Below are 13,306 nucleotides of genomic sequence, written 5' to 3' on the forward strand. Positions count from 1 at the left end.
ATGTCCAGGTTTTTTCTTTTGTCATGATCTTCCGGTAGTCCAGTGTTTCTTAAGTTGTCTCTCCTGGACTTGTTTTCTAGATCTCACATTTTGTTCATGAGGTGTTTCATGTTTTCCTCAATTTTTTCTTTCTTTTGATTTTGTTTTATAGTTTCCTGCTGCCTTGTGAAGTCATTTGCATCTAATTGTTGGATTCTAGTTTTTAAAGACTGAATTTCATCCCTGGATTTTTGGTCATCCTTTTCCTTCTGGTCTGATTTTCTTTGGAGGTCATCTTTCATCTTCTTTGTCTCATCTTTCATCTCCTCTGCCTCATTTTTCAAGCTGATTAAATTTGACTTTCAAGAAACTATTTTCTGGTTCCAGATGATATATTTTGCTTTTTAAGTTCTTTCCCCAGTTTTCTTAAGTCTCACTTAATTGCTTTTTTAATTGTATTTTGAGTTCTTCCAAAGCCTATGTCCAATTCCAAGTTTGTGTTTTTGCTTGGTGTTCCTTGATCCTCCTCTGTTCTATTTGCTGTTTGTTCATTGCCTGGATAGAAGCTGTTGATTGTAATTTCTTTTCTCTTTTTCTGTTGTTTAATCATATTTCACCCACCCACCCTTGAAGTTGCCTGTAGTCTTTCTCCTGGCATTATGTGCTAGATCTGTGGGTTTGGGCTGTTCTGTCCTGAAGGGGCTTCTTCTCTGTTCTGCTATTGAGCAGGTTAGTCAGATCTTCCCAGGCTGAAAGTAGAAGCTGAAAAGGACCTGGGCATGATGGAGCATCTTGGCTGCAACTAGGCTGCCTGCTCTGAGCTTCTCTTTCAGCTGCCTCTATGCCACCTGTGTTCTACACTCTGAGCCTGGCACAGCTTTGCCGGCAAGGTACTCCCTCCGGACTATTGCCCTTACCTGCCCAGAGATTCCAGGCACTGCTGAAGGCTCAGAGCTATAGGTGGAGGAGGGGTCCTGGGACCTTCCTTCTTCCTTCCCCTTAAACCCTCATGTTCTAGAATTCAGGCTTTTTTGGGGGTGTACCTTTTAAGTTGGGACCAGGAGAATTCCCTATCTCTGTCGTATTGTTAGATTTGGTTTTCAGTCCCCTCGAAGCATTGTGTTTTTGATGGGTGAGAAAGGGTTTATGGAGGTCTGAACTGTTGCTGTCTCTAAGCGGTCATCTTTCCTAACATATTTTAGATGAAAAGGCATCATCTATTATGGGGGAAAAGGTCTCAAAAAGCCTCCTTCTAAATTAGTAATTTGATTTGATTCCAAATTATCTCATTCCTTTCACAATTTAAATATATAGATTATGCATTAAGTTTTTGTAATCAATGAAGAAAGAGAACTTTGCGTATTTTCCTAATTCTCAAAAGCTTCTAACTACCACTATCCAAATGACTATGAAATCCAAATTCCCACCAATGGCTCAAAAACTTTGGCAGTACAACTTGAATTTTTAAAAGGTGACAAAATGTACAACATAAATCTCTGGGGAAAGGGTGTAAGCAGTCTTAATTATGAAGTTTATAACAAAATTTAAAACATTATGTGTGATTTTGACTGAAACATGAATCCAGCAATGATGTAATTTTTAGTTTTCCTATATTATGATTATTAATTCAACATATAAAGAAGAGAAAAAGGGTCCTTTATAACTTTGATAATGTTATATCCAACTTGATTTTTAGTAATTACAGTTAACATAGTAGTTTCTTCCACTGTGTCCTCTGGAATGTCTCCAGAATAATCAACTAACTTCTTTCATCTTATTCATTTACTGCTTCCATCATCTGGCACACTCCCTGAGACCTGACTCTCTTCTGACAGATTTCCTCACCACCCTTTCTAGTACTGGTTACTCTTTTTTTTCCACACAACTTTTGCCATGAGGCTTGCTAGTCAAGGAAGGGAAAATAGAGTACTCTTCCTTGTCCCCACTGGACTCTTGCAAGCTTTCCCTCTACAACATTCCTTTAAGCAATCTCTTCTCTTTTCAGGTTTATGCTTTCAAAATTTACTATCCAATCCAAATACCGGTGGCTGTTCCTACTGACTCCCAGGATATTCTCTATCCTAAAGTTTAGTACTTGATTCAGTATCTTGCTATCATTCTCAAGAACTTTAATATGCATATTCATGCTTCCTCCAATACACTAATTTCTCAGTCCTTCAGTCTACTCAGTTCCTAAGACCTATTCCCTCCACTCCAGCTCAAATGGTGCTACCCTGGATTTTGTCATTGCACCAAAGTTTTCTATTTCCATGTTCAACAACTAAACTATACTATAGAACAGAGGCCAATGATCCACATTGGTAGAGGGAATTTTCTATACCAGTCAACTAACTCTAGGGGCTATTATGTCCAAAATCAAATATGAAGTGCTCTATTTGGATTTTGAATCTTTTTATAACTTCATTCTTCTCAAATTTCAGACTTCTTATATTACACTGTCCTTTGCATTGTCAACATTTACTAAACTGTAAAGCACAGATAATAATAAAAGTCAAAAGGACAGTTACAATATGTGTTATGGGGGAGGGGGCTGGATCGAGTTTTGATTATGTTGAATTTGGGAAGTATATGGTACCATCCAGTTTGAGATCCCTGTGGCACTTGCAGATTTACATTAATGAATGAATGACTACTAATTGGGGTCTAACCATTCAACTAGTTTTATATGCATCTACGTATACAATCATTTAGTTCCTATCTTATCTAGTTCAGATCAGGAAATATCAAATGCTTTGTGAATATGGCTTGGGCAAGAATCCCTTAGACTTGCATTTGTGTTGTATGCTTTAGCAAATATACCTCATTTGGCCCATGGCCCATGCCCCAAGTCAAAGGCATCCCCTAGGAAAAATCTAAATTTATTTTTGTTCTGATTTAAAAGTCTTGTTACCTATTCTGTTCCCCTAATTTACTTAGAGTATCACACTTTATGTCTCAATCATATAGCCATTTTAACCTTTGCTTTATAGTACAGTTTGAGATCTGGTACTGCTAAGCCACCTTCCTTCACTTTTTTTCCATTAATTCCCTTGAGATTCTTTGATCTTTTTTTTCTTCCAGATGCATTGTTATTTTTCTAGTTCTATAAAATGATTTTTTGGTAGTTTGATTTAGTATGGCACTGAATAAGCAAGTTACTTTAGATAGAATTGTCATTTTTATTACATTAGCTCAGCCTACCCATGAGCAAATTATATTTTTCCAATTGTTTAGATCTGACTTTATGTGAAAAGTGTTTTGTAATTGTGTTCATATAATTCCTGTGTTTGTCTTAGAAAATAGATTCCTAGGTATTTTATATTCTTTGATTAATTTGAAATAGAATTTCTCATTCTATCTATTGCTACTGGACTTTGTGGGTAATTTACAGAAATGCTGATGACATGTCAAAAGAGTGATAATGTAATTTCCTCATTACCTACTTTAATTCCTTCAATTTCTTCTCCTAGCATTTCTGGTACAATATGAAATAATAATGGTAATAATGGGCATTCTTGTTTCTGACCTTATTGGGAAGGTTTCTAACTCTTATCTTCATTGCAGGTGATACTTGCTGATGGTTTTAGATAGATACTACTTACCATTTTCTAGAAAGCCACCCAGCTGCCCCCGTTTCAAATGTTTTTAATAGGAATGGATATTGTATTTTGTGAATTTTCTGCACCTGAGATAAATGTGTGATTTCTGTTAATTTAACTATTGATATGGTCAATATTGCTGATAGTTTTCCTAATATTAAACAAGCACTGCATTCCTGGTATGAATCCCACACTTGGTCACAGTGAATAATCCTTGTGATATATTGCTATAATCGCCTTGCTGGTATTTTATTTAAGATTTTTGCATCAATATTCGCTAAGAAAATTGGTCTGTAATTTTTGCTCTGTTTTTGCTCTTCCTGGCTTAGGTATCGATACTATATTTGTGTCATAAAAAGAATTTAGTAGGATTTATTCTTTGTCTATTTTCCTAAATAGTTTATATAATATTTTCATTGCCCTTCTTAAATGGAAGCACCCCAAACTGAACACATTACTTCAGAGTACATTTTATATTTCTCCCTGCTGAGAAATAGCTTGTCAAGACATTTTTGGATGCTGATTGTCATATAATGTACTAGCTATTCTTTCTACTTTTGTGTTATCTGCAAATTTGATGAACTTCTCTTTTATGCCTTTAAACAAATCAACAATAAAAAACCACAAAATAGAACCAAGCAAAGATCCTTAAGTTATTGCTCTTATAGATCTCCTGTCACATAAGACACTGAATCAGCAACAATTACCCTTGGAACAATCTCTTTCCTTAATGATTAACTCCTGTCCTGGTCATATCCCTCCAGTGATTCTGAGCCCCCAGAATCATCAAACCCCATTCCTCATCCCTGTTTCCTGATCCCTTATTCCCATTCCCCAGTGACCCACTCCAAAGTTACTCATCTATTGTGCTTTCTGGAATGTTTGCTTTGTAAACAACAAATTTGCTTTTATATTTTAAATCTTTTCCTTCCCAATCCTTCCATCTTCTGACTCTCAGAGAGACCTGGTTTCCTCCTGACGACACAGACTCCTTTTCTAGCACTGGCTACATTTTTAGAACACAGCTCATTCCTCTCCAAACTCTCTTGTTAGAGTGGGAGAATTGGAATACTCCTTGTTTCTCATTTCTACTTCTATGTTCTCTCTATTTCCACCATTCAATAATCTTTTTGTTCAATCTGTGTGTTCCACAAATTTCACAAATTCTGTAAAACACTAATCTCAAAGAATTTGGTGTCATGGCTCATGGTCTCTTTCCTCCTCACTTCCTAGCCTCATAATAGGCACCTTCAAGAGCTATTCTGACACTCCTTCCAACACCATAACTTGCAGTCCCTCTATCTATTCATTTGATGTACTCCTTCCACCCAACCGTAGCCACTCAAAGGTGGTCATACCTTTGATCATTTCATTGCCCATAAATACACTTCCAAATTTTATTAATTCTGAAACTTCCTTGTGATTATAATTTATTGTTCTTCAACCTCTCCCTCAACCCCAAAACCTGTTATTTGTTCACACTGTGACCTCTAATCCCTTCACCCTTTGACTATTTCCCAGGCTGTGTGGACTGCAACAGCAACACCTTCCTCCTTTCTCCAATTTGATCTGTTGACAAACCAGAACAATTATATACTATCTCTTGCCCTAATCCTATCATTCACTTGTCTGCTAAGTCTCAGCATTAGCTCACTCCCACCACCCCTATCTTTTTTTCCTACAAATGTGCTGCTGAACAAGACACAAAGCTGTGCTGATTGGCTGCACTACAAATTTAAGTTATAGTACTTTAATTGAGCCCTCATTGCTCCAAGGAAATCCTTTTACACTTCACTAATTAATTCACTTCCCACTCACAACAGTAGCTCCCCCAAATCTTTTCATCCCTTCTCAAACTTCCTTTCACCCCACCTGGAGTCTATTTACCAAGTGCTCCACCTTCTTCCCTCCTCCTTACATCACCAAAATAAGTCTTTGCCTCTAGCTCCTCTTTCACCCTTCCCACATAAAAAGGTGTCCTTTTTCCTTGCCAAGGCAAACCCCTTTACTCTCAAGAATTGTCCTATTTTACCATGTCTTCTCCAGAAGACTGTCTTCTCTATTATCCTCACATTCTAATTTTTCTCTCTTCTAGTGGCTATTTTCACCACACTATAAAACAATTATGAATTATCTAAACTATGTCTAGTTTTAGAGGAAGAAGAAAAGACAAGCATGGTGTGCCTGATATTTAATATAAGTGATTTCAGATTCACTTTAGTACTTTTTAAAATGAGAAAAGCAGTATAACAAAGAATTCAATCAAAAGGAATATTTATAGCATCATGAAAATAAGAGAAAAATTAAGAAAAAAATCAACTTATATAAAGAAAGCTATTCCTTTAGGAAAAGTTGAAATAGTTAAAGTATAACTAGTTTCTTGTAATTGAAAAAATTATCCTTATGTCTGTCTAGACATGAAAAATGGTTAATGACTATCTAACAAATGAGATTTTTTTTTTACTTCTGCATCTAAAGAAAGGTTTCACAGTTGCTATGTTCTTGTTCTACCCATTTCTTCTGTCTCATTTTAAATTCTCTGGTTCTTAATTTTAATCCTTACTTTAAAAGGTAGGTATCCTGTTAAAAGTTAGTCATTATGGATTAATCCTCAAAGAAAAAGACATTCAAAAGAAGTATACTCCAAATAGGCATATGGTCACACTGGATTATAGGTATATCTGCTTCTTGATAACTAATTTAATAACTTTTCATGCCACTGGACCCAGGCTTCCAACGCCGAGGGAGTGGGACTGTCTCTGTGCACCGACTTTTCCACTTAAATCTCCTTCACGCACAGGTGTCTTTGTGCACACTCATCTATACACCGTAGATGAAAACGCACAAAGACAATCGACATCCTCCGTTAACGAGAGACTACGACTAATAACTAACAGGAATATCTGCCTAAATAACTAACCCAACAAGTACTAACATTTTTATCTAGTTTCACAAAAATGCAACCAAAAATCGTGTCTTTACATACTTCAAAAAGTATGTAATTTATAAGTAGAGAGTATATATCATCTCTTGAAAGATTTAAATAATCCTTCTCATGTTAGTCTTATAATTGAGTTTGTAATTGCAACTATCAAATACTTAGGATATATTCCATTACAACAAGTGCCATATGAATCTTTAAAGTGATTTGTTGTACTTGTGACAACAAATAAATTCTGCATACAATCTATGTAGGTCACATGCTTGGGCTTGGAAATCTATTATACAAAGGTTTCTATGAAAGGTTATTAAAATTAGATAATAATTTGACAACTACAAAGTATACAAATACACTTTAGTTTACTGAAGAATATTTGAATGGTACAGATTAGTGACTTGTATATACTATGTACCAAGAGTCTCTACATTCTCAACCTCTGGTTGGATAGAATATGGAATATTTTGGCTACCTATATATATCAGAAAATGATTACTGTTGAATTAAAAATAAATCTAATAATCAAAGAACAGACATCCAGGCTTTTAGTGATGGTAACAATTCATTTTATATATATATAACACTCTCTCTCTTAAGCCAAAATATGGAAATTATGTATCAAAATAAAATAGCAACCAACGGTAAAAATTTCTCCTTTATCTTACCAGATTGATCAATCGTCTCATTGCATGTTCATGAGAGCAAACGCATTCACAGGGATCAAATCCACCTTCTGCCATGATTACCAAGGTTGATCAACAAAACTGTCTGTATCTATCAGGAAGAGAAGTTAAACAAAAAGAAAAAATTATAAGATAGTAGTACAAAAAGATTGATTTTAGAACAGCTTATGAAATATGAAGATTTTAAACTTAAAAGAATTCACCTGCCTTATCTACTTTTAAATTGTCTTTTTAGTTTTTTAGCCTTGTAATTTATTCTATATACATTGTTATTATTTCATGAATTCTTAAATTCTCCTAAAAGACAGATTTTCATGAGATTCTCTTTGTAAAGAATATCTTCATTTTGGAGGCATACTCTTTTAAATGTGATCAAATACAGATTTTTCCAATATTATATTCAAAGCCATAATTTCCCTGCTGCTTATTAGGTTTTTCAAGTCCATAAAGGGAAGTATTAAAATCTCCTACAATTAGTGTCTGAGCAAAGGATTACTTAATGGTCAGCCTGTGTGCTCCAATAATATCCTTACACTCAGGATAACCCAAAGATAGAACATAATACACCAGGGAAATATATCCTATGACAAAATGATGAAACAACTTGAATACAAGTGCATGGGCAGCCATGAATAGATTGCCTTCCTCATAACTAGAGAGAATACCTCTATCAACCCAGCTCAGTGATGGTGAACCTTTTAGAGACGGAGTACCCAAACTGTGTGGAGAGGGGGAAGGGAGCATCCCGGACCACATCCCTCTAATTTTCTAGTAGCAAACTCTGTGCTGGTAGAACGGTGCTTTGAGTGCCCACCTCTGGCAAGAGTGCCATAGGTTGGCCACCATGGACCTAGGTCTTTTGGTGTTCTGTTTGCCTTCCCTATAAGTCCATTTAGCGTAAGCTAGGAGGCTCAATGCATAGAGTGCTAGGCTTGGAGTTAGGAAGACCAGAGTTCAAATCTAGCCTCAAACAATTACAAGCTATGTGATTTCAGATAAATCACTTAATGTGTTTGCCTCACTATAAAATGATAACAACAGTACCTACCTCTTGGGGTTGTTATGAGATCAAATATGATAACATCTGTAAAGTGCTTAGCACAGTGTCTGGCATGTAGGAGACTGCCAGCACATAGTAGCATCCATAGATGTTTGTTCCTTCACAACTTCCCTATATAATTATTACACCTACTAGTGTTTATATGTTGATTCATACTGACACACTCATCTACAGAACACATAAGCATAATATAATGTCATGGTTTGTCTTAACTTCTATTATTCACCCCAAATCATGCTTTTATTTCTCTTCTGGTTTTCAATACAGAGAAACATGGTGCTTTACCAAACTCCTGGAATGAAATCCTGATGCCAAAGCCTGGGAAATATCTTATGTATGTAAGCAGAGGTGGTAACAATAAACCAGTATTACTAATAAATAGGAATTCAAAAATAAAGAAAATACTGCCAAAGAAACTATAGGAATAAAAACTATTTATTACTGAATAGAACTAATACTAAACTAGTATCAGCAAGTATGTAAGTGATTTTTTGTACTGAGCACTATGGGGCTTAATATAACAACTACTCTCAAAGAGTTTACAATCTACTGGGGGGACAATATGCAAATAAATATATAGAAACACAGCATATACATAATGCACTAGAAATAATCAACAGAGGTAAAACAGTGGGAGAATGGGAATGATTTTTTTTAGAAAACTGGATTTTAATCAAGTCCTAAATGAAGTCTTTTGGGAAAGTAGGTGGCAGAGATGAGGGACAAAATTCTTGACATGGTGGACAGTGAAATGCTTAAAGGTCTGGAAATAAAGTGGAGGTTGTTTTGTTGGTTTTTTACAGAAGAATAAAGCCAGTGTCCCTAGATTTCAAATTACATGGAAGGGGAAAAGACTGCAAAGAGTATGGAAACCATTGGAAATAAGCATATAAATGACCTTTCCTTACTTCAAGAAAGATATGAAAAAAGTCAGCCCTGCTTAAATTGATGCTTTGTGTCTGAATTTAGAATTTAGTTCATAAAATTCAGATTTAACTTAGCAGACAACAATAGTACTATTTGTTAAGTTTAGATTATTGGGAAATAATTTGAGGGCACAAATATTAATGGCTTTTCATAGGCAGAACCCTTGACTACATCTTTTTTTTTAATAAATGAGCAGTTAAAATAAAAGAAAAGGTTATATATAATACACAGAAAAATCTGAATATAACTACAATCTACTAATATGTAAAATCATTTCTGCTGCTAAAAATAGTCTTTTATTTCCCCCTAAAAGAAGAAATATCACAGGCCATCATGCCATCATAATGTAAGAGTTAAAATTGGTTTTGGTCAAATTAAGAGTTATAAAAAATTGTTAAATGTTAAGTCATGAGGCTGTTAGTAGCTTTATTATAGCACGGTAAAGATAAGAGGGAAATGTAGGAAAGAGGTAGAAAATATTGCCTAGCTAAATACCCTAAGTCTGGATCCAAACGCCTCCAGATCACAAATGCGAATTCGAATGTGAATTTCACCAGCCCACAAGAGTGTCTTCAGCCAAGTGTTTCAACAACTAAAGGACCAATGCCAAGGAGGCAAGAGTCTCACCAGAGTAAGTGTCCCTCTTCAGCCCAAGTCACCAACCCAGCAATTCAAATCTGAAGTCCACCAGAATCCAAAATCAGAATCAGGAAACCAAAATCAGAAGCCGTATCCAAAATGAGAATCTAAAATCAGAGAATGCCTGACTTCCTATTGGGTCTCAACTTATAAGCCCTTTTCTTCACCCAACAGTTCTCCCATGTCACATCTCAGGAACCAATCATAGTTCCTTAATTTGTAGGAATCCACTTTCGGTCTTTTAGGGTGTGAATTTCCTTTTCTACTAAAAGGTTCTTCAACTGCCTGCCTGACTAACTATGAAAGGAGTGGCACTCCATATTCTTGATTAAGTTAAAATAAACAAAGGGAATAAAAATTCCCTTTCACAATAACAAAGAATACTTAGAAGACACTGTGCTATAGTATAAGATTGAAAATCAAGAGGTCTTACCAACTCATGCTACCTAGTTGACTTCAGGTAAATCAGTTCCCTTATCTATAAAAAAAAAAAAAGGAGTTGGGATTAGAGAAATTATTACCTTTTTAAAAATCCTTACCTTCCATCTTAGAATCAATACTACGTATTGGTTCCAAGGCAGAAGAGTGGTAAGGGCTAGGCAATGGGGGTCAAGTGACTTGCCTAGGGTCACACAGTTGGGAATTGACTGAGGCCAGATTTGAACCTAGGACCTCCCATCTCTAGACCTGACTCTCAGTCCACTGAGCTACCCAGATGCCCCTCCCCAAATAAATTATTTATAATGCACCTTCCAAAGCTATGATATGAATAACTAATCTTTGGTTCTCTTGATTCCTGAATTCTATATCCTATCTCAAAAAACAAAACAAAACATTCTAGTACCCAATATAATAAAAATACTACATAAACTAATTACAGATTTAACATGAATCAAACTACCAAAATGATAGCTTATAGAACAAGACAAAATAAGATAGGAGAGTAAGAAAGAGAGGCTAGCTGGGTAGCTCAGTGGATAGAGAGCCAGGCCTAGAGATGGGAGGTCCTGGGTTCAATTTGGCCTCAAGACACTTCCCAGATGTGTGACCCTGGGCAAGTCACTTGTCCCCCATTGCCTAGCCCTTACCACTCTTCTGCCTTGGAACCAATACACGGTATTGATTCCAAGATGGAAGGTAAGGGTTTGAGAGAGAGAGAGAGAGAGAGAGAGAGAGAGAGAGAGAGAGAGAGAGAGAGAGAGAGAGAGAGAGAGGATAAAGAGTACACCAGGAAAACCAGAAACAAAATTAAAACAAACATAGGATCTCAGTGGATACTAAACTCAAAAACTTAAGTTACTGAGACAAGAACTTCTGGGAAAAGTGGGAAGCAGTTGGGAAGATATTAGGTTGAAACAAATGTCCCATTTGCCACAAAAAGTTCCAAATGGATACCTGGCCTGATAATAAAAAATTTAGGGGAAACGAGAAAAGAAATAACTTTCAAAATAACGGCTAGAAGAATTATTAACAATAAGAGATAGAAGGAATCATTAGAGGCAAATTAGAAAAATTATATTGCATAAAATATTAAAGCTTTTATAATTAGTAAAATCAATTCAGAGTACTGTATACTATATTGCTATAAACCTATCATATTTACTACTGAATTCTGGTTTCTAATCTTTTCTGCTTTCCTTTTTTGTTTTATAGGTGAGTTCATCCAATTCATATTCATAGCTATTCGTTAATTATGTATTTCTCTCCATCATACTTTCCTTTTTCTTGTTTTCTGCCTTCTCTTTAAAAGTTTATTTTCCTTCAGATCATTTCTTCCCTTGATCTACCCCCTCTCTTATGCCTTCATTTCCCCCAACTCCCTTCTCTTATTTACCTAGTGCCATGATGGGGAACCTACATGTGTAGTCATTTTCAATGACACACAGCTGCATACAGAGAAGTATGGGCCGCATGCTGAGAAGGATGTTTCATCCTTGGCTCCTGTATGGCCAAGTGCAGTAGCCGAGGATAAAACATTTGCTGTAGTGTAGTGTAGACATTGTGCCAGGCCAAGAACAGCCAGCCACGGGGTGTGCTTCCCAGAGTACTGCTCACCGGGTGGGCTGGGCAGTGTCTCTGCGGTTTCCAGGCTCTGACAATCTCCCCATGATCACTCTGATGGGCAGGAGGGCCTAACCACAGCCTCCCAGGGGAAGAGAGGGCTCAGGTCTTGCAGTTTGGGCCTGGGCCTGGGAACCGTTGGCTTCAAGCTGGGCCATTGCACCCCTCTGTATCTTCTATATATTTTTGTGAGACCTTATTTTCAGTGTTAAGTAATATCAAAACCAACAAAAGAAACAGATTGATAGATGAAGTTAGTAGCACTTGCTTGGGCTTGAAGTGTACAAAATACCAACCTTTAACTGAAGACTTACCCAGTGAAATTCAGCAACAAAAAAGTCACTAATAGGAAGGTTAGTTAAAGAATTCCCCCTCCACCTCCACCTCACAGCACCCCACACAAGTTAATTAATATCAAGACCAACAAAAGAAACCACCTGACAGATGAACAAAGAAGTCACTAGGCAGGTAAGTTAAATAATTAGTTTTTGGTTTATTAAATACAGTTATATATTACAATTATATATTTTTGTTAAACTATAAATATTGCAAAATTATGGTTTTTTTTCTCGAAGTGACACATTACCCGAGTTACGCTGAGGTTTTTGGCGAATTTTGACACACCAAGTTCAAAAGGCTGCCTATTACTGACCTAGTGGATCAAATATATTTCTGGTCCTGTATGAGTGTGGGTGTGTATTCTTTTTTCCTCAGACCAATTCAGAGGAGTGACATAAAGTGTCACATGCTCCTCTCTACTTCCTGCCTTATTGCATAGATTTCTACTTGCAGATACCATTTTTGAGATACTTCCCATTTTTCCTTTCCTAAAGTATTCCTCCTCTTTTCCCTTTTCATTCTTCTTTTAACATCAATAAAATGTAACAGTCTCAGGCTCACTTAACTCTGATGATGAGAGTTCTGAGAGAACATTTAGTTAGTCCCCAACATCATATCTAGGGGACCTCCATTCCATACACCCTAGTGTGAAAGGGAATTTTTTTTATCTTAACTTAATCAAATACTTGGAGTGCTTCACCCTTTTAACTTAATGATCAGGAACTTGTGAATCCTTTTGATAAGAGTTCACACCCTCAGAGGATGGGAGATGGATCCCACAGACACTGCAGTGCTAGACAAATTGAAAGGCTGTAATTGGTTCCTGTAAAGTGGGAAAGAGACAGGAAGTGACATTGAGAAAACTGCTTTAAAAAGGCCAGTCCGAGTATTCATTCTCTTTCTCTGCCTTGGTGAGCCGGACTGGAGAAAGACTCTTGGAAGTAGTTATGTTGTCCTAGACTCATCTTTTACTGGAGCTTTTTACACTGGAGAGGCTTGCTGAGTGAGTGACTCGGGCTGAAGGAAAAGGCTTCCATTGCTGGTTTTCTGTCTGAAGATGCCACTAGGACTTCCATGTGGA

The 13,306-nt window shown here is 36.5% G+C and overlaps 1 protein-coding gene across 2 annotated transcripts in view; it reads right to left on the reverse strand.

The window, feature by feature from the left end:
• SMIM14 (small integral membrane protein 14) overlaps window positions 1-13,306 on the reverse strand; it is a 71,234-nt gene that overhangs the window by 41,444 nt on the left and 16,484 nt on the right. Inside the window, exons 2-3 of one of the 2 annotated variants that reach the window (XM_007496546.3) lie at window positions 10,259-10,303; window positions 7,182-7,290 (exon numbers count right to left, since the gene is read on the reverse strand). In XM_007496546.3, coding sequence (XP_007496608.1) covers window positions 7,182-7,256 — 75 coding nt within the window. In that variant the 5' untranslated portion in view covers window positions 7,257-7,290; window positions 10,259-10,303. The remainder of the gene's footprint in view (window positions 1-7,181; window positions 7,291-10,258; window positions 10,304-13,306) is intronic. The other variant, XM_001365641.4, reaches the window with a different exon arrangement.

This window comes from Monodelphis domestica, chromosome 6 (genome assembly GCF_027887165.1).
Source record: "Monodelphis domestica isolate mMonDom1 chromosome 6, mMonDom1.pri, whole genome shotgun sequence".
NCBI classification, from domain to species: Eukaryota; Metazoa; Chordata; class Mammalia; order Didelphimorphia; family Didelphidae; genus Monodelphis; species Monodelphis domestica.